This window comes from Cygnus olor, chromosome 23 (assembly GCF_009769625.2).
Source record: "Cygnus olor isolate bCygOlo1 chromosome 23, bCygOlo1.pri.v2, whole genome shotgun sequence".
Classification (NCBI taxonomy): Eukaryota; Metazoa; Chordata; class Aves; order Anseriformes; family Anatidae; genus Cygnus; species Cygnus olor.
In genome coordinates this window covers 4,756,688-4,776,316 of record NC_049191.1, presented here as the reverse complement: position 1 = coordinate 4,776,316, position 19,629 = coordinate 4,756,688, and the positions used below count along the sequence as shown (strand labels likewise).

At 47.3% G+C, this 19,629-nt stretch overlaps 1 protein-coding gene across 1 annotated transcript in view; it reads right to left on the bottom strand.

The window, feature by feature from the left end:
- Positions 1-19,629, bottom strand: part of EPB41 (erythrocyte membrane protein band 4.1) — a 61,867-nt gene that overhangs the window by 32,200 nt on the left and 10,038 nt on the right. The window contains 10 exon segments of the mRNA XM_040535205.1: positions 432-604; positions 954-1,051; positions 1,816-1,968; positions 2,550-2,637; positions 4,864-5,082; positions 5,628-5,703; positions 7,893-7,935; positions 11,178-11,282; positions 13,615-13,845; positions 16,311-16,761. Of these exon segments, the coding sequence (XP_040391139.1) occupies positions 432-604; positions 954-1,051; positions 1,816-1,968; positions 2,550-2,637; positions 4,864-5,082; positions 5,628-5,703; positions 7,893-7,935; positions 11,178-11,282; positions 13,615-13,845; positions 16,311-16,761 (1,637 nt within the window).

Genomic DNA, 19,629 nt, shown 5'->3' with positions numbered 1-19,629 from the left:
AGGCAAATAATGTAATTTAAGAAGCTACATTAAACAAACATCCTAGTATAGGATAATTCCTCATTTGCTAAGAGGAAAACGTGCTGAGGTTGAACGAGGAAATACCAGAACTTTGCAATAAGCCTTCAACACCCACCTACATCCATGCATCTTTTTTGTCAGCCACTTCTTGGTGGTACTACTATTTGGTTTATCTTTTATATCCAGGTATTAAAGTGAAAAGTTACGCTTTTTTTCTTTTTTAAATAAAGAAGGGAATCTAGTAGTATTTAAATAGTACCTAAGAGTTTTCAAAGTAGTCAAAACTCTAAATCCACTAAATCACCTTTCACCTCTCATCAAAGCAAGAGTCAGACACACAGCAAGTGAACAGCATCGTGCTGGATCCAGCCAGGATGCTGCTGGAAAGCGACGAAGCGCCAGGCACCAACCTCCATCGAGGCTCCTGGAGGCCCGCTTGCTCGCTGTCCTCTCAAACTGGGGCGCGGGTCTGTCGATCATGGCGCTCGCCTGCCTGGTCTGCGCCTGCGTCCGGCCGCTGTAGCGGAACTTGGAGCCCAGTGCCAGGAACCTGCTCTTGGGGATCGCCTCGGTGGAAGTCAGCCTGAAAACCACATACACATGTTTTAAAAGCATGCCTCCAGATCTAGGAAGCAGCACGTAAAGGGAAATTAAAATACATTTGTATTATTTTAATTTTAAAGCAGTCTCTGCATATGCTCAATTAACGAAACAACACATACTAACAATAAACACCACATCTATGTAAGACAGAAGACCTCACGTGGAAGCTGCCTAGAAATTTATTGCAACAAACAATTTCCCTGCAATCATTTCACTCCACTTGTTGCTGAACCCTAAGAACACTGAAGGAGTGTTCATTTTCAGCTGCTCCACTACAGCATTAGTTAGTCAACACTGACAAAGACAAGCCTGCTGTTTAGAAAACTCACCTGAAAAACGTGTGATGCTCAACACAAACTTTCCACAGCTTCTTTGCTGCCCGGTAACTCGGTAGCTTGAATCCAATTGTACTTTCATACTGTTCTTGCTGCAGGAAACACAAGTTATTTAGGTTTAGCAAGAAGTAAATGTGGCAAGAAGCAAGGTCCCCAGCCCACTGACCTGCCCTGCCTGCAGCTCTTGGCCAAGAGCCCTGTGCTCGCTCCATGGGCTGTGGCAGTTGAAGCACGAGGAGGAAGGGAAGGAGGAAAGAGGCAGACCCACACTGCAGCCTCTCTCCAAGCGCCCAGGCACAAATTTGCGCACTCTCCACTGCTGTACTACAGACCCAGGCACCTGCTGCAGGAGGCGTGAGCAGAGAGCCATGGCCCCAGCCTCCAGGAAGCACTTCCAGCAGCAGCCTGGCTGCTTTGCCATGGCTGCCTCTCAGCCACCTCCCCTCTCCTCTGTCTGAGGCAGGCTAAGGGAAAAGGGATGTGTATTTGCTTCCTTGTTGTTGTTGTTTTTAAGTGAATGTGAGACAAAAAGCCTTTGAATTGCCAGGTTTCCAAAAAAGGAGGAAGTCCTCTATCAATTTCAGCTGGGAACTGCTTTCAGCCTGGATGTGGGAATACCACACTGTGCCAGGAGGTGGTGCTGGATGACACCTTAAAGCTTCCACCGTTTCTTTTAGCGCTTCAGCAAAGTCACTGCACTCTACTTGAAGAGCAGAACTTACAACCAAGTCAAGATCAGAAACACAGGAGAGTGTAAAATGCCCACTCAGCAGAAAGCTTGCTACCTTCCAGTTTTTTTAGTTGGCGATAATCAGAAAGTAGTTGAACAAAACAGCCCAAGGAAGTCACAACGTACCTCCCCTGGCCGAATCTTAATAAAGAAGCTGCTGCGTTTGTAGGAAATCTTCAGGACTTTGGGCCAAGGAAAGCGGTTGATTCTCAGCTTATCTTTGTAAACAAGAAGGCCACTGGAACAGACTCCCAGAGTGATATCCACTCCTTCCAAGTCCTGAGAAAGAAAGTGAAGATTTAAGCGGAGACCAGTGTCAGGGTTACAAGTTTCAGGTCAATGTCTATCCTCCAAATTACTCCAAATTATTTTGTCTTTCCTTGAGGCTCTTAATTCATCCCCCCACCTCCCAGACTTCCATTTTCAGCTCCTTATGCAGCCAGGGCCAGACTTGCTTTTCCTTCACGTTTCTTCTTACGGCCTCCTCCCTTCTGCGATGCTGTTTGCTCAAGGGGCTGTGCCTAGAGCCTACCCTGCATTTCTCTGAGAGCAGCAGCTCACCTCACAGGGAGCAGCTCACCTTGCAGGCTCCTCAGAGCAAGGACCCGTGTACATCAGCAGCTTTGTTAAGCTTCCTATAATATTTAAATAATGAGTAATCAGGAAGAATCATTTCTCTTACAATGCTTGCAACAATGCCTGGAGCATTTCTTTTGTGTGTCTATGCTTTTGTAACAGTAGCCAGCTTACTTCCTATATCCTTCAAAGGGAGCTTCCTGAAATGGGTAAACTTGCTCCTAACAAGGGAAGAACAGTCAATTTACAAGATCTACAGTTGGTGCACACACACTGATTCTCACCTTGGCTTGGTGAAGGTCAACTCCGTACATGGACAGCTTTTTTGCATTCTCAAGAAATTCCAGATCTGCTTGGGCTGGAGTCATGGATCTGGGGAAAGAGAGGAAGGGCTTGGTATTCTCACAAATGGAGAGTTAAGAGGGGACACATCAGACTTCACAGAACCATTTACTTGTTAGATCTTTTGCTTTGAACACAAACAAATCTGTGCCCAGATGATTAATTATTAAGTTACTCAGAATGCACAAATTTGTGCTTTGAGACATCCTCATGAACAGATGCACTGTGTTTCTGCGGAGCACTACAGACACCAAACTTGAAAGCAAGCTATGTGGCGAGGAAGTGCAGGGTACAAAACTTGATGCTGTGGAAGAAACACCAATTAAGCTGAAGGCAAAGGGTGACACATACTGTGCACCTAGAAGTACCGCCTTGAGACCTTCCCAAACCCAGCTATTGTTCTCCAAACGAAAGGCAAGGACAGCTGAAATCACTTAGCAGAGATCCCTGCTGGGGCAGACTAGATGAATGAGACGTTTTCTGGGAACAGATGGTACCCTGTCTGCAGGAGAGGCAACACATCAGAACCTCCCTTAAGAGAAACATCCCGATAATGGAGGCTATTATCGGTGTTATTGAAGCGCCCTTGTTAATAAGTTTCTGTTGTGCAAGGTGCCTCTAACAGCTCTGCTGGGGGAGTATTCAGTTGCATACATTTCATTTTGTTCGCTGCTTTGATATCTTTCTTACTGAACACCCGCATACATCTCGTGGGCAATGTAAATAGAGGTATTTAGTGGTGCTGGACAATGAGCACAGTGAGGACGATCCCCTGTGCAAGACCTGAGAGCAGTGACCATCTCCAGCACACGCTTTGTGCTTTGCAAATAAAGCAGCAAGAGACAGAGCATAGCTCAGCAGGTAAGTTTTCCACTGGACAGTTTAACGTTAGAATATGGATGAGAAATGAAACGGGGACAGATTATAACCTTCCTCCTGCACACACCAGTTCATTAAATAAATCTACATCCCATACTGTGAAGCAGCCTTGTAATGCAGCCATGAATAATTCAGCAATGCGATCTGCCACTTCCAGGACAGCTGACGGCCTTTGACTTCAAGTCATGAAGCCTGTCAGTGGCCCAGTACTTATTTTCCCTCATTTCCTCTCCTCTCAGTGCAAATGGAGGGGAATCAATTTAGAGTATCGATTTGCGGGGTTGAGTGAGGTGTTAATTGTAGCTTTGGTAACAGCCAGGGGCGTCCGTCCACCCTCTAGTGCTGCACTTAGGTTATTAGCTTCCATGTGCCTGCAAGAAGGTCTCTGCTCTGCTCTGCTCTCGTTATTAGCCAGCAGCTTTCCACAGGTCAAGGGGCTCCACAAGGCCTCAGTATCTGGGAGCAGTTTTATGGGCTTTTTTCCCCCAAAGCCCAAACGTACTGATCTGAACTGTGAACTCTGAACTGTGCAGAAGCTGCTTGCTGGCCACGGATGCTCTCCATGTCACTAAGCACAGCGCTCTGCAGAGCTTCTGCGATCAAAGCATCTAGAGAGCATCTAGAAAAACAAGCTCAAAATAAGATGACGAAGAGGTTCTGCTGTTATGACTCTCAAATCTCGTATCAGAAGGACTCACAGGAATCTTCCAACCTCACCAGAACAAGACACATCTGCCCAGATCACTGCTGCACTCAGAAACATGAGGAGGAGAGCCTAGCTGCAGCTTTATACCTCAAGCATTATCTGGAATACTTCCACATTATAACACACTACTTAATAACAGGCGGCAGAAAACCCCAAACATGCTGCAGGCTACACAGAGAGACAGGATCTGTTCCAACCAGACTACAATCCAAAAAAAATATAATTTCAAAAATCCAAAAAAAAAAATCCAAAATAAATCCCAAAGCAGAAAAAAAAAGACAAAGAACAAGGTTGAAAGAAGCAAACTTTTCACATGAAGTAAAGCCCACTTTCATGGATATTGTTGAGAAGAAGCACCCACATGGGGCACCTGTTAAAAAAAACTAAATGAAAAGCATAGTTTCTTCTTCAAGCAGGAAGAAAGAATCCCATACACTGGAAGGATTCTGCTGTAACTTTAAAATATTAGATCTTTTTAGATTAGCTGATTTTTTCAGTAACTGAAAATTCACACCTTACTGCTAAAGCTTCTGTTGCTGCCATAAAAATTGGTGCAGCATGAAACCAAAACCATAGAGCAGAGGTAGGAAAAATACCAGAAAGTCCCATTATTCCACCTGCTGCCTTCATGCTGCCATGCACAAATGAATTCACCAGCCACTGTACCTTACCTGTATGTTTTATGAAGTTCCATAACCTTCTCTTCAAGCTCTTTAGTCTGGTTTGGGGCCAGTTTAAATTCACTGATATAATCTGCGCTGTGTAGATCAGGGTCATAGTCTCCCAACTCGGACTGGACTGTGTACGAGCCCAGCAGAGCCAAAGTCGCAAAGGAACAAGGCAGCCGCCCCGTAACGATGTCTTGTCGAAGCTGAAGACACAAGTAATACCTTTGGGGAATAAAACAAAAACGCTATTAACAGAGAATATAATGACCTTAAGAAACTTGTTCCCGAGCACTGAACATCTTTTTTTATACTACTAATGAATGAAGCATGATGTTTGTTTCTAACATGTATTTTTAATTATGGGGCAACATTCACACAGTCAAGAGCATGGAGGATAGAAGGACCTAAGGTCACCTCTGCTCTGGAAAAGAAGCAGAGGACACTTACTATCAGAAGAAATTATTTTAGAATAGAAGTGTACTTTTCTATTCAAATATACATGTGCCAGGATCATCAACGGCACTGCTTTATGCATGTGGACTTCAGTGAAGAGAGGGAATATTCCCACACACAGGACCACTAAAACCAAACAACAGTAACCCCTCCCGACAGTTCCTCAAGACATTGATCATCTTGTTGAAGGACAAAATAACACTTCAGTATTAACAATTTCTACTCAATCATCCAGTTCCTGTGGTTTCCCAAAACTGCTCACTGCTTTGCTCGGTAAGCTCACTATCTGGTAGCACAATTAGCAGGGAACTCACCTCGTTATATCCTCTGTCAGTTGTGCGGGATCTGGTGGATAAAACTTGACATTGAAGGTAAAATCCCAGGGGCCTCCTGAAATTACAAAGAAAATTTGGAGAAAAATAAGCCCACCAGAACAGCTTCACGATAGGCAGCTATGAGATGATAATACGATTTTTAATGCTGCTCACTCACACTGCTCGCTGCTGCTTAAGCAGGCGGTGTAAGACATGATTTCATTTACAAGAGCTAGGAAACACGCACGAACAAACAAAGCAGGGCAGACAAGTACACGTGAAAGATGTCACAACTTGTGGAAAAAGAAATAAATTCATTGCTAAGAGGCTAACTCACTCAAATATTTTTTCACTGATTAAAAAAAAAGATTCACGAAGAGAGGTCGGACATGTGCCATAGGTTAATGAATTGGTATTTTATCACTTGACCCAATTTTCAAATTTCTCGTAAGGAACAGATGTGCTAATCCACTCAACAGCCTAATGCGCTGTGGTCGTGTGGTTGGACCACAGCTGAACCTCAGCACAATGCAAGCATCAGTCTCTGGAAGAAACAGTGAGCGCTGCGACAGGAAGAGCTTGACAAGTCGAGACCTAAATACTCCAATGAAGCTTGCTGCAAACCTCGTGCAGCAATGCTGCACACTTTAAATGGAGCGAGGGCTCCCTTAATTGTATCTACAATAGACATTATTTGTGGTATGGTTAGCCTCTGCCTAGCTATGTAAGACACCGCACGACTTACTTGTGTACACTGTCATGCGTACCTAAAATGCAGCTCTCCATCACCCCACACAGCAACCACACAAGTGCAGCTTTGGGACTAATATTTAATAGTGTGCGTGTACATCGCATGCTGGTGTAGGAACAGCCAGATGAGAATTGCTTGCCTACGGTGGAAATGCCCCCTGCCTCCTCTTTTAAGCAGGACAGTAAAGCTACCAAATTTTTTATCTTTCTTAACAGTTAATCCTTAACTCTTTCTGAAGAGTTCGAGCCAAGGCTCCCTCTCTTCCTCGAAAAGAATAATCATGTTTAGCCACAGAAAATCATCCTGGCAGACCCATTAAGCACTCCAGAACTAATTTTCAGTCGCAGCTCTCCCCTGCTGTGTCCTTTAGCAGTGTAGTTCAAAATATTTATGTCAGAAAGCCAAGATACCCTTGCTGTTAACTTGCTAAGGGATTTATCAAAATCGCAACCACACCATTTATGGATTTACTTCTTAGGCAACACCGCAAATGGCATTGAACACAAGGCACCTTGCCTTCATTATACAGAGTTCAACACAAGTTATTTCAAGAAGACAGCTTAGGTAGCAGAGTTTTCCTGTGCATTGCAAGGGAGACGCAGAGACTGGCTCCCTGTACATGTACACCAACACGACTTCTTCAAGTAAACTCCAGTAACGTGCCATTTAAAGCATCTCACAGGGATGGATCGTACAGCAGGTTGTTTGTTACCCATATTTGCTGAATTTTACCTGCACTGCACTGCAAGGCAGGAGCAGCTCCTGCCCTTTACACACATCCTGTTATTGACTCAAAGAGAAGCTGATAAAAGCAGGAACTTTTCCTACTCCACAGCCCTGCACCATTTCCCCCCCGGGCAGTGCTGACACGCCTCGTCCTGCGCCCCCACCACGCGTACAGAGAGCAGCGTTTGACTCGTGAGGCTGTCAGACCTTAGACTTGTTCCTGAAACAAAACAAAAGCCTCTGGAGTTTATTTAACTTTGACACTGCCCTCGTCTTGAACTAATTCAGTGGTAGCAGAACTTAAAATACTCCAGAGAGCATCTGGCATTTGTCCTGATACTACTCGAGCCCTTTGTTTATCATTCCAGTACCCTGATTTGGGCTCCGAAACAGCCTCGGAGTCCACGAAACCTTGCTCCAGCAGGCAACTTTGCTCAGGCTCTCCCCAGCTCCTTTTGGCTTTAAATGGTGCCCACTGACATCTACTTTCCCATCCCATTTCAGTGCTGCATGGTAGTGAGGACAGCATGGCTTTGCACAGGACGAACACATCCCTGGCTGTGTTTTTGCAAGGAAATCACACTTTTCCTTAATTCTAGAGCATCACCAAGTACCGAAGAAAAAGAGAAAGGAAGCACAGACTGCTTGAACTTGAGCTGATCCCTGCCAGACACCCTGACTTGAACCCTCACCGATCCCTGGGCACTCAGGACTGCGCCCAGAACCACACACACTCAGGGAAGGGAGAGAAGCCACACACACCCACATGATAAATTTGATCTACTTACCATGAACCTGTTTTTTTATTTCTTTGGCAGGATCCAGCCATGTCTGTAAGAGGATAAAAACATTCACAGTTTAACAGACGTTACAGAAACACCACAGCAAACTGCAACTTGCTAAAAATACAGCAAGGCGACAACGTTTGACATAAATGCAGCCATGGAAACTGAAGATATACAGCATTTTCTGAAACTTTTACTCCAGTCTGCGGTCCCTGTGCATATTTCCAATCCCTCACGTACGAAGTACTCGTGGGAGAGGAACAAGGATCTGGAGTCCAATTTGAAGCTGTCCTCTCCATCGAGGTGACCCTATTAATTCAGAGGCTCAGCACACACAGCTGATGAGCATCCCACACCACACGGATGCTCTTTACAGAAAAGGATTTAAATGAAGGAATTTATGGCGGCTCCTGACAACAAAGCAACAGCATCCAAGGGAACTCTGCCCAGCATATTCTGCCCTGTCAGATCCTACTTTTACAAATATTGCAGCATAAAAGGCAGCAAGCACATACCAGCGGGCATGGTCTCAGCCACATCCAGCCAAGAGGGGCACTTGTGCAACACATTTTTTCTCAAAGACCTTTAAAACCAGACAAATTGGACATACGCCTTCATTTTAGGCACCCTATCCACATACTTGCCCTACTCAGAACAAGGGTAACCAAGACTTTCTATTATTAGCTACGTTCTTTAACAACCTAACTGCTGAAACAGGAGTGAAAACATCCAGTAGCTGGGGAGCGTGACATAAACTTAATCTCTTTTAAGTATGACTCAAGTTTCTAGTAATTATCTCAGCTACAAATTTAGAAATGCATCCTTTTTTCCCCCCTCTGTAATTTGGGCGTCTGTGGGATGCTGGTGCAACATAAGCCTCAGAAAACCACTCCTGTTTTTGCCAGCACAGTCAGAGCAACTCCTGGCACACCAAGGCTGAGCCTGTCCTTTGCAGAGGCCACAATTTCCCCCCAAGAGGGGCTGGAACGATGCTCTCAGCCCTCCTGGAGAGGCTACAGGCAACCATCATGGTCATTTTTGTGAGGTCTGAACAGGATTTGGACATCCAGGTCTCCTGAGGTGAAAGAACTGACACACTGAATCCTCCCAGCTAATCTTTCCTGACTAGAAGGACATTCAGCTTGATGGCAGTGAGACAGCGATACTTAGACGTAATCTTATCTTTTTATGTGCTTGCTCCTCTAACCTATAAAACCAGTGATAGGAAATCCATCTGAAAGGTAGACGTATCAGGCCCGCTTGCTTTCCAGTCACAGCCACTCTTTTAAGCAGAGCATCTCGATGCACATACTGGTACCACGACTGCTTCAGTGCCAAGCAGCTGCTCTTTCCACTTTCACCCTCTGTAATTCCTGCTTGGATTGCCTGTCCGCAGGAAGGTTTATTGCCTAAGTAAGGGAAAACCTGCACACAACCTCTCCCTGCCCATGAACATAGACGTGCATCTCCCTGCCTGCTCAGCGCAGCTGCAGAAGCTCCTCTGTTGACTTCCTATCACGATCATTTCTACCAGCCACTCGGTAATTCAGTGTCAGGGTTTTGAAGTTACAGAGAGAGGTGGAGCTTGAGGTTTTCAAGTTCAATGACATGTAACCAGAAAGATTAAAAAAAGGAAAAAAAAAAACAACAGAAAACCCCACAGTGTTTTCCCCCATCACAACAAAACAGTCTCCAGGCGAGCAGCTTACTCTGCACTGGAGCTAACCCCATGCACAGCTCTTTTCCTTCCTCCTCTCCTGGCTCTGACACACAAACCTGACAGAACTATCTGTTTTCAGTCTCTACGGTTAAAAAGCTGCACGGCCTCTCAGCTCACGTCAAGCGGGGGCAAAGGAAGTGCACGTGTCTGCCTTCAGAAGAATCGCGGCGCTCCTGCAAGCGATCGGAGGCACACGGCTCCGGGAGATGCGGCAGCACGCTGCCCCCAGCACAAACAGGACAAATCGAGCCGTGTTTTGCCTGAATTAAAAATCCATACTTTCAATTATTGAGCCTTTTAACGACTAATATATATTGCTGCCACTGTAACCTTGCCCATAAGCGAAGCTATAGGTGAATTGTCAGAGTGTGGACCAACACAGCTGGTCTAGAGGAGATGAAGGTGGCCCCTTGTTTTCAATTTCGCACACTTTTGGCTAGCTTCATTAAACAGAGCTTGAGTAATTGCTCGAGTTAAAGCATAACCAGGGGTTTAAAAGATAAGACACTGCTCAGGTCTAACCAAACAAAGCTCTTAAACTAAAACCCTATGAGTAAGAGTTTTGGTATGAAGAGCTGCACGTGTTCTGCTTTTGCAGGGCAATGCCTCGGTTCAGAACCAAACCCTACAAACGCTGACACCAGTGCCAGGGCAGTCAGCTGGCACTCAGCACTCCTCCTGCCATGCTCTCCCTTTTCAAGGGCAAAATAGTCGTAGAAAAGGGATGTACACTTTGCTGCTGAAACTCACCACTGCCCTTACATTCGTGTTTTCCAGTTGAGAATCTTCTATACAAAACAAAACAAAAAAGAACAACCCAAGCCCCAAATCTCAGCCCAGAAGTCCTCCGAGTGCCTGCCTTTGGCTGGCACGCAGGCAGCAGAAGCTGAATCCATGTTGGGAGCCAGCAGCTGCTACGAGCTCACTCGCTGCACATTTTAAGCCTTGATTCACTCCCACTCCCCTGCCTGTGTTCCCATTATAAAGGTGCTAAAGCTACCAGTGCAGTGCAGTATTACCACCCAGAGAATCCCCCAAACCAGTCATTATTAAGAATGGCAACATTTGCTGGCGCTGTACTGGAGGAGGAGGCCACCCAGGGTAAAATAAATCCAGAATGAATTTCAAGTCCCAGATTTGTTACCGAAGCAGGAGGAAGGCAGTCGCAAGTCAGAGAAGGAAGAGAAAGCAAACCCAAAGCCTCTTTGGCGACCACACTCCAAGTCTGCAGAGACTTTAAACGAACACCTAAGGCACGTGCAATGACTGCTCCATGCCCAAACCACCACAGTTTTACTGCTGCTGCCTGCTCAAGCCGCATGCCTTCAGTGAACACAGGCTCCAGGACTCAAGTCCCCCTGCAGCGTGTCAACATTTAGGTCCACCTTCTGCCATCTAAGCAGGGCTAACCTATTCTTAAAGTCCTCTTAGTCCTTTCCTGGGGATGGGATCAAAGTAGTTTGAAGAAGAGCATCAGCAGCTTATGCACCACCTCGTCCATGGAGAAGAGCCTTGCACAGAATTGAATCCACTCAGGTGCAGAAAACCATAAACCAGCAACTTCTTACCCTGGAGGTTGGTGTGTCCCATATGGCCAAACCAAAGTAGTCTTCTTCCAGGAGATTGAGGTGGTCACAGACTTTCTTGAGTAGATCCTGCCCCTTGGCATGTTTCTGCAAATAGACAAAAAGCATTTTATAGCACAGACTGCTTTTTGCCTGCAAAAAGGGAACGTAAAACCACACTGGATGCTACTAAGAAGGGGGAAAAGTCCTGACTAGCTCAAAATCCCATCTCCTTGCTGCTTCTGGATGCTCTTTTCTATAAGGCGTTCTTCCTTACAAAATCCAAACTGAGAGGCAATGAGAACTGCAGCAGGTCTCCCTGCTCCCACCAACTTCACATCCAAAGCCCCCAAAGCCGTGCTTCTCCAACATCCCGATAAACAGAGGATTTGTGTGGTTTTCCCCTCCCAAAGCACACCCATGGCACTGGCACCTCCCAGCCCCAGGCTCTCAGACAATCAGGAGCTGATCAAAGGATGATGAGTGTGAGGGACGAAGCAGCTGCTCCAACCCACCGCGACAGTCCTTATTTTGGGGGCAACCTGGCAAAGCAGGCTCACAGAAGAATCAGCAGCTCAGAACAAAAGACCCTCGTTTCCACCCTCTCCTCAATCCCAGCTGCTGCTGCAACCCAGCTTCCCCAGCTTTGGCTGCTTAGCACACAACTTCTTGCCTCCAGACACACTCTTTGAGCATTTCTCATCTCCTCTTTTTTCAAAATCCTGCAGAAGTGAAGTGAAGGAGCTGGCCCTAGGAGCAGATACCCTTTTAGTCCAAAGCGTGAAGGAAAACGTCCCTGAGGCACAAAACTATGGTAACCACAAGCAGCTAATTCTATTGGAGGCTTTGCTAAAAGGAAAGTGCAGTTCCAGTGACGCAAAATAAGCTTTGCTAATGCATCGCTTGTGCAGGCAGCTCTCCTTTCAGTCGTATTTGCATGGCTACTGATCAAAGCCCACGGCCGTGTTTTCCTGTGGCCCTTCCTTCAGCTGTAAGGCTGTCAGCGCACACGCTGCAGCTCCCCCGTTAACACGCTGCATGCGTGAGCCTGGGAGCTTTCTCGGTGAACTGGCACTTAAAGACATGTAGGAATTAAAAGCCTTCTATGGCTGTCAACGGGAAAGAAGGTTTGAAAGCACCCATTCTTCTCGAATAAAGGCATTTGTGCTGGTCTTTGCCTACACCTTTGCAATTCCTTCCCAATTACATCTTCATAAATTACTTCTCAAAATGCTACAACGGGATTACATCGGCATTAATGCCAAGGGTACTCGACAAGTCAAGAGCTTCTTGCTGCCACAGCAGCTCCTGCCCATCTGCTCCTCGGTGCCTCATGGGATGCTCCGGACCCATAGCAGTGCACCAGGGACACCGCATGTGATGTGACAGCACCCAGAACACGGCAGGACTGGATCAGTGCCGGAGAGGGGCTGCCAAACACTCACAAGACCACGACAAACCAACTGGGGCTGCAGGGCCGAGAGCCACCGCTGCTGCACCAGCCTTTTGGAGAACAATTTGCTTTTTGGGGGCTGAGCCTGATATCCCCAGTAAACATCCCAGGCTTTGGTAGCGCTGGGCGCCGATCCCGCACAGCGACAATAGCCGTGCTGTTACACAAACTGCTGACCTACTTGCCCAGGATCACCCAAGGTAACCGCTTCCACAGGGAGCCCCACGCCCCGATACCCTCCCGCAGCCCGCAGAGCTAGCGGGATGGAGAAAAACAAGCTGGAAGCAGGCTCGAGTAGTAAATACCAGATTATTAATATTCTGGGCAAGTGCTTCGATACTGAAATGGGGATTTCTGCGAGCTTTTTATTGCCCTGACAGCAAGACAGCCCTGTGAGGGAATGCACAAAATAAAGCAAAATGAAAGCTCTCAGATGAAGGGTTTTGCGGTGCTGTAAGTCAACATAATGATTTTAAATTGTTTACTGCAAATATATTCAACTCCAAGCTAAATGCAGCCTGTTTTTCTTTACATCCACCTGCAGGAGATATGTTAGCCAGCAGCCTGATAGGCAAAGGTACTCTGAGTGAACAGAAAGCACAAATCAACATGACGACACATTTTATTCAAATGAAAGGGGCAGAAAATATTTAGACAATCCCAACCTAACGCAATAAACTGAACTCTGGGATAAAAATGAGCGAGAAGATGAACAGCAAGTGCAGTAACTTTTTTTAAAACTTCCACCTTTACAAAGCAAAGTACCCTGCAAGTTCCAGAGCTATAAACAAAAAAGGCTCCTAGGCACACAGAGATTTTTACAACACGCTAAATAAGTTATTATAGCTTACAGCAAGATTGTTCTGCAGTAAAGCCTGTCATGTAATTCACTGGCAGCAAATTAGACCCCTATTAAATAGCGCTTGTGGTGGTTTTCAAGGAGAAGGGAGAGGGAAAAGAGAAGAAACAACCCCTGAATGTACTTACATCCACAGCACACTCAAAAATGGTGTCATCCAGCAAGACAACTTTGCAGTACATGTTTCTGTGTCTTTTTACAGCTCTCTGGGCAGCTTTCAAATCCTTGTCGGCTTTGGTCTCTGGAGTCTCCTGTCTGGGCTCCGGCTTGGTGCACTCCTCCTTCGCTTCTCCTCCTTCCTGGCCCTCAAGGTCTCTGCTGTCCAGCTCCTGGTCTTCCCTCCTCTCCTCCTGTGCAGGCTGAAAACCCCAGCATGTCCAAGTTCCCAATTAGATGTGTCACACAAAAAACCATCACAAGAAGCGAGCATCGCACCCCGGAATTAGTTATCTGGCCTAAATGTGTAGCCCAGGACCTGGAGCAGCAGCTTGAGTGGGCAGGGTAACAAGTGCACGGAGTGATGGCAATTTTTAAAGCCCTTCAAGTCATTCTCAAATATTCATTTAATAAAAGACGTAAAAAAAAGAAAGGGCTGATTAGAGAAATTAGGGCAGGTTAGATCATGCAAATCTTCATGGCCTTAATGACTGTGCCTTTTGGATTAGCAAGTGTTTTCTGTCCTAGGCTAGAGACCTCATGCCTTCACTGATAGAAAAGCCAACAGCCATAGGGTACCCCCCTGCTCCCGCTGTCACCCAGAAAGATTTACTGTGCTCCAACGCACGGTGCTCAACACGGTAACAGTGGTAACAAGGGACACTGGCACTGACATTTCGTGGCCCTATGAGCTGACCAAAGAGTTCATGGCCACCAAAAGGGGAAGGCAGCCTTCATACCCCTGACGGCCTCTCCCTTTGCCCACTGAAGCACTTTATGAGCCAGCTGAATTCACTAAACTTGCAGAAACAGACGCAGTTTGGGGACAGAAGGAGGAAGGAAGCTTGTTTTTTTTTTTTTTTTTTTTTTTTTTTTTTTTTTTTTTTTTACTGCCATTTCAGCAGGTTAAATGAGTTCATAGCAGGCTTTGACAAGTGCTGGAAGTGGCTCAATGCAGCCGGAGCACGCAGCCGTGGCAGAGGAAGGGAGAGCAAAACCCTGTCTTTTCAGCCTGCGGTGAGCTGTTAATTCAGCCCATCGCATCTCATGAAATCACACCCAGGCACAACTGCACACAGCCAGCACCAGCTCCAGTGTTTGAAACCTAAATAATGTCCACAAGCTGCTGACTTCTGTTCCAGCAGGGCCAGGATAATCAGGAGCAGAGAATCAGTCAAAGCTCGTAATGCCTGCTGGTCAGCATTTATCAAACAGGCAGAACCTCACAAATGCTTTCACGGCAGAAATATCTGCCGAGTGTCACAGTTCAAAAAGCCACTAACGTCAATCTAAAATAAGAACTAACAAAAACAAGTGCTTCGTCTGAAACAGACGGCGCTTGCTGAAGGAAGGTGGTGGGTTTTCTCTCTGTGCACGCTCACTTGTGCATAGAGCAAGCAAATCAAAGTTAAACAGAGAAAGAAATCATGCATCTCCTCTTGAAGAGGCCCCTTCAGGGCTGAAATTGCACGAACATTTCCAGCTCCCCACCATGTCCCAACTTTGACAGGTAGAAAGCACTAGCAAAGATCAGCCTGTATTTTTCAAAGACTCAGACATGAGGGAAAACAGACACATGTTACCTACTACCTTCTCTATGACTTTGCAGTTTTAAGGCAGTGGATTTACAATTACTGCCTACAGTTGACAACACTCTGACTTGTACAGTATTCCTCAGAAAGTCAGTAAAAACCTAGAGTTTGCAGTTCAAATCTAACACCCCACTGGAGACCATTCAAAACCTTAGGGCAGCAAGGAAAATAATGCAGATTTTACCATAAACTAGCTGTCACTCCGTGACTCCAGCAATACACACAGGTTGGCTGGGTTTTAGGAAATCCCCGTCTCACAAGAAGTAGCAATCACGTTCTCTAGCTCCATGCAGCCACACTAGTGATGGCAGGGCTGCAGCTAACCAAGATGCCCACCAAGGAGTAAGAGAGGCCAGTCAAATCAATAACCAGAGGCCCCCAAATCAATAACCAGCTGCTGCTTTGGGAATGTCTCACCACGGGTGTCTCTGCCTCACTTTCTACCTGGCTTTAAAAACTTTAAATCTTGCATGAAAAACAACCCTGGCTTTAAAGAGCAGAAATCAGAAAGCTACTAAGAGCTGGGCTCAGCACACGTGCTATGCAAAAATCCCTGTCTACATGATGCATAAGCAGAAAATATTTGTATTTGACAGGCTCAGCAACAGCCCAGACTGAGCAGATGACCAAGTCCTGAAATGCCCCGCTTACACTCCTCGAAGCTCACGAAACCCTTCCCCGGGTTCACTTTCTCTTGCATTCCCCACCTCACAACACTGACCTCCCTTCTGTACACATCAAGCACATCCAAATGAGAAACGGTTCTGTTGTGAATAACAAACTCAAATCCAAGTTCTTGGGGGAATTTCCATGCTCAGCAGGGTAAAGAGTCAGTACGGGGTACTTTAATGTATGCTTTGAAGTGCTGTTACAATTTCAGGAATAGGAATTTTGCAGTATGGTCTGATGCAGGAGCACGCTATGCAGCACAAGGAGATGACAAGCCCTTTCAGCATCTCATGGGATTTTCTAATCTAGCTTACTATCAGAGGATAAGATTTTTTTTATGTTTTTGTCTAAAAAGACACATTCGCGAGAACAGAAGGAAGCATGCCACACCAAGCAGGGTGTTTTACCTGTGTTTCTGCACTGCTTAAGGAATGGAGATCGAGCGATGGATCAGTTTTCAGCTCAGGCTCAGGAGCTGCAATCGGGGCCTTCACCAGGATCTCTTCATCAGGGCTGGCTCCTAACCCCGCGTCTTTCTGGTCACCTCCTCCCTCTTTGGGCGCATCGGGGTCTTTGTCCTCTTCGGACACCTGAGACTTGGGCCTCCTGAGAAACGAGGAGAAGAGGCGGGAGAGGCCACGGCCCTCGGCGGCACGGCGCTCCTTCTTGCCCGGCTCCTCCTGCGTATCGCCGCCGGAGGCCTTCTGCTTCTGCCCCTCGGCGGTCTGCTGCGCCCCTTCCTCCGGAGAGGCCTCTCCCTTCGGTGTTTCAGCAGCTCCTTCCTCCTCCTCCTTCGCTTGCTGCTGCTCCGAACTCTCGGCGTCTGCTGCTGGGCTCTTCTCTGTTGTCATGATGGCGCTGTGGGAGAGGCACCAAAGGTGTCAAGCAGCAGGGACATTGGAGCGGGCATAAAGCCAGTCAGACTGAGCAGCACACATGGACACACCACGCTCCCCAGTCACACCACCCTGTCCTGCCGACCCCAGCCCTAAGCAATTAGGAATAAGCAAATCCCTCATTCTGCTAAGGTTTGCTTTGACAGAAACACCTCCACCACACACAGCGGGTGCCCACACATCTTCCACCCTTTGGCTGTCCCAAGGCCCTCTCCCACTCCAGGTCCATCACCCCATTGCAGCACCACCTGTTGGAGCGGAGCAGATGAGGACACGCATGAGACCCCACAATTTTCCTCCTACCAAGCCCTGCAAAAATCCCACACAGCCCATAGGTGCTTGCAGGGTTACAGCATCCTTCTCCACAACTGCAACAGGAAGGGAAAAGCCGCTACTCAAGACAAACCCCACACAGCCAAGAAGAGTCATTATTAGGTCAAAAATCCTAGAATCATTAAGATTGGAAAAGCTCTCCAAGATCAGCTGGTCCAACGGTCCCCCTACCACCACCATCACCCACTAACCCATGTCCCCAAGCACTGCGTCCAACCTCTCCTTGAACACCCCCAGGGACGGTGACTCCAGCACCTCCCTGGGCAACCCGTCCCAACGCCTGACCGCTCTTGCTGAGAAGAAATGTCTCCTCATTTCCAGCCTGAACCTCCCCTGGCACAACTTGAGGCCATTCCCTCTAGTCCTATCACTAGTTATCTGCGAAAAGAGGCCGACCCCCAGCTCCCCACACCTCTCTTTCAGGCAGCTGCAGAGCGCAATGAGGTCTGCCCTGAGCCTCCTCTTCTCCAGACCAAACACCCCCAGTGCCCTCAGCCGCTCCTCACAGAACTTGTGCTCCAGGCCCTTCACCAGCTTCGTAGCCCACCTCAACCAATGTAAGCCGTTGCTCTCTTCCCAACGTCCCTAAAACAGGCCACAGAACCTCACAAGGAACCAAGAAGAGGGACACAAAACAGGGAAAAGGCTCTGCTCAGAACCGCTGCCCCGCTGCAGCTCCACTGGTCTACGCGGGACAGATCCGGCGAAGCCAAGCAGGCTTTGGGATTCACAAGACCTTTGCGCTGCACCGTCAAGCATCTGAAAAATTTAAGATTAAAAGGCTTCCAAACAATCCCCATAATGGAGAGCAGATTTCTTCAGAGGCCGCGTTGTTAAGCTGATGCAATGTTTATTTCAACTTTAGCCTAGGCTGTTGACACAAAAAGATGGAAATCACATGAGAGGAGTATCTATTTAAGGTATAAAGAGGACCCAAAATAATCATGCTTTAGAGGGGATAGAACTAATCTTTGCGCGTTGCATCACATGTATCTGCAGCAATAAATTGCCACTACTTACACAGAGCAAATAGCATATAATCCAATATGCCTCCCAATCCCCCAGCCCAGCCCTCAGCGCACAAACATTTGCTCAAAACACGCACTTAAGAAACGTTTTGAGATGTCACCCTCCTACATAATTATTGCATTCAACAATTTTAAATTAATTCATACTAATTGCCAAAATAACTGGAGCGCTTAGAAGAAAAAACCTTCTCAGCTTTCCGAAGCACTCTTCCCCTGCATTTAATGCAAAAGCTTAATAGTATTTCTAAAGCTGTAGTTTATAAAAAAAAAGCAGCATTAGGGACCTGCTCTGGCTGTGCTTCTCCAGACATGTAAATTCCCTGAGTTTAGCAGGGATTCTTTTTTTGTAAGGAGGACCTTTGGAAGGCCTGCTGGGGCCCAAGAGGCGGCAGTGATGGATCTGTGCACCCAGCAGCGTGGTTTGGAGCCACGTCAGATTTGGAGCAGGGGCTCTGAGATCTCCGAAGCCCCTTCCCCTGGGCCTGCCACACCAGCCAGCTTTGGGGATGAGCTGCAGGGCCATCTCCAGCCTGCTTTCCTGCAGGTTTCCTGCAGTTTCTCAGCGCCAAACCCTACGCATGATCTTCCCCTCGGTGAGCTTTCCTGGGAGAAAGGAGATTTTTTCCAAGCCCAGAGAGGTGGAAGGCACTGAAGCAGCAGTTTCTACACACAGGGAGAAAATGGCACGAGAGGAGCCAGCCTGCACATGGCCCCAGTTGAGCACATCGCGTGCACCTGATGCACCAGGGATGCTGCAAGGGAAAAGGTGCTGCCAAACCCCAGGCGTGCCACAGCTCTGAGCTGAACGAAGACACAGATCTGTGGAAAGCCACACTTCAGCACTTCTCATACTCCAGCGCTTTGCATGGTAGAAAACGGCAGCGTGGTGTAGCAAGAGCACAGGCAGGTAATTCTCCAAAATGCTGTGACGTTATGTCACCCTTCGCGGAAGTCTTGCAGGAGTTTGTTTTTGCAAGATTATCGCAGAACAGGCTCTCCGAGAAAGCTGTGAAATCCAAATCAAATGAAATGCTACGGCAGTCACAGCATCCAGCCGGCTCCCACCGCCGCCCTCGGAGCGGCTGCGTCACGCTTGCTGCTCGCTGCCTGGGAAGGCAAAGCCCTACAGCAGTGGGCTGCCTCGTCCCCTGGGGGAAACGGCGGAGACTAACCTAGAAACATCGGCGAGAAGGGAAAGCAATTTCATCCAAATCACACACGAGACACGAAGGCCTTCATGCAGCTCCCAGTGCCATAGGATACCTGGCGAGCACGCTGCTCACCGCCAGCTCAGCGATACCCTGCAGTCGCACTGCCATCACAGCACCAGGAATTCAATTCACACCCTCAACAGCCCTCCAAAAACGACTGGGTAGATGTCACAAGGCAGTGCAAGGGATAACAGGCTATGTTTGTCACCCTGAGCCCATGGGACAACACACACACTTACCATGGCCAATGGAGAGGGC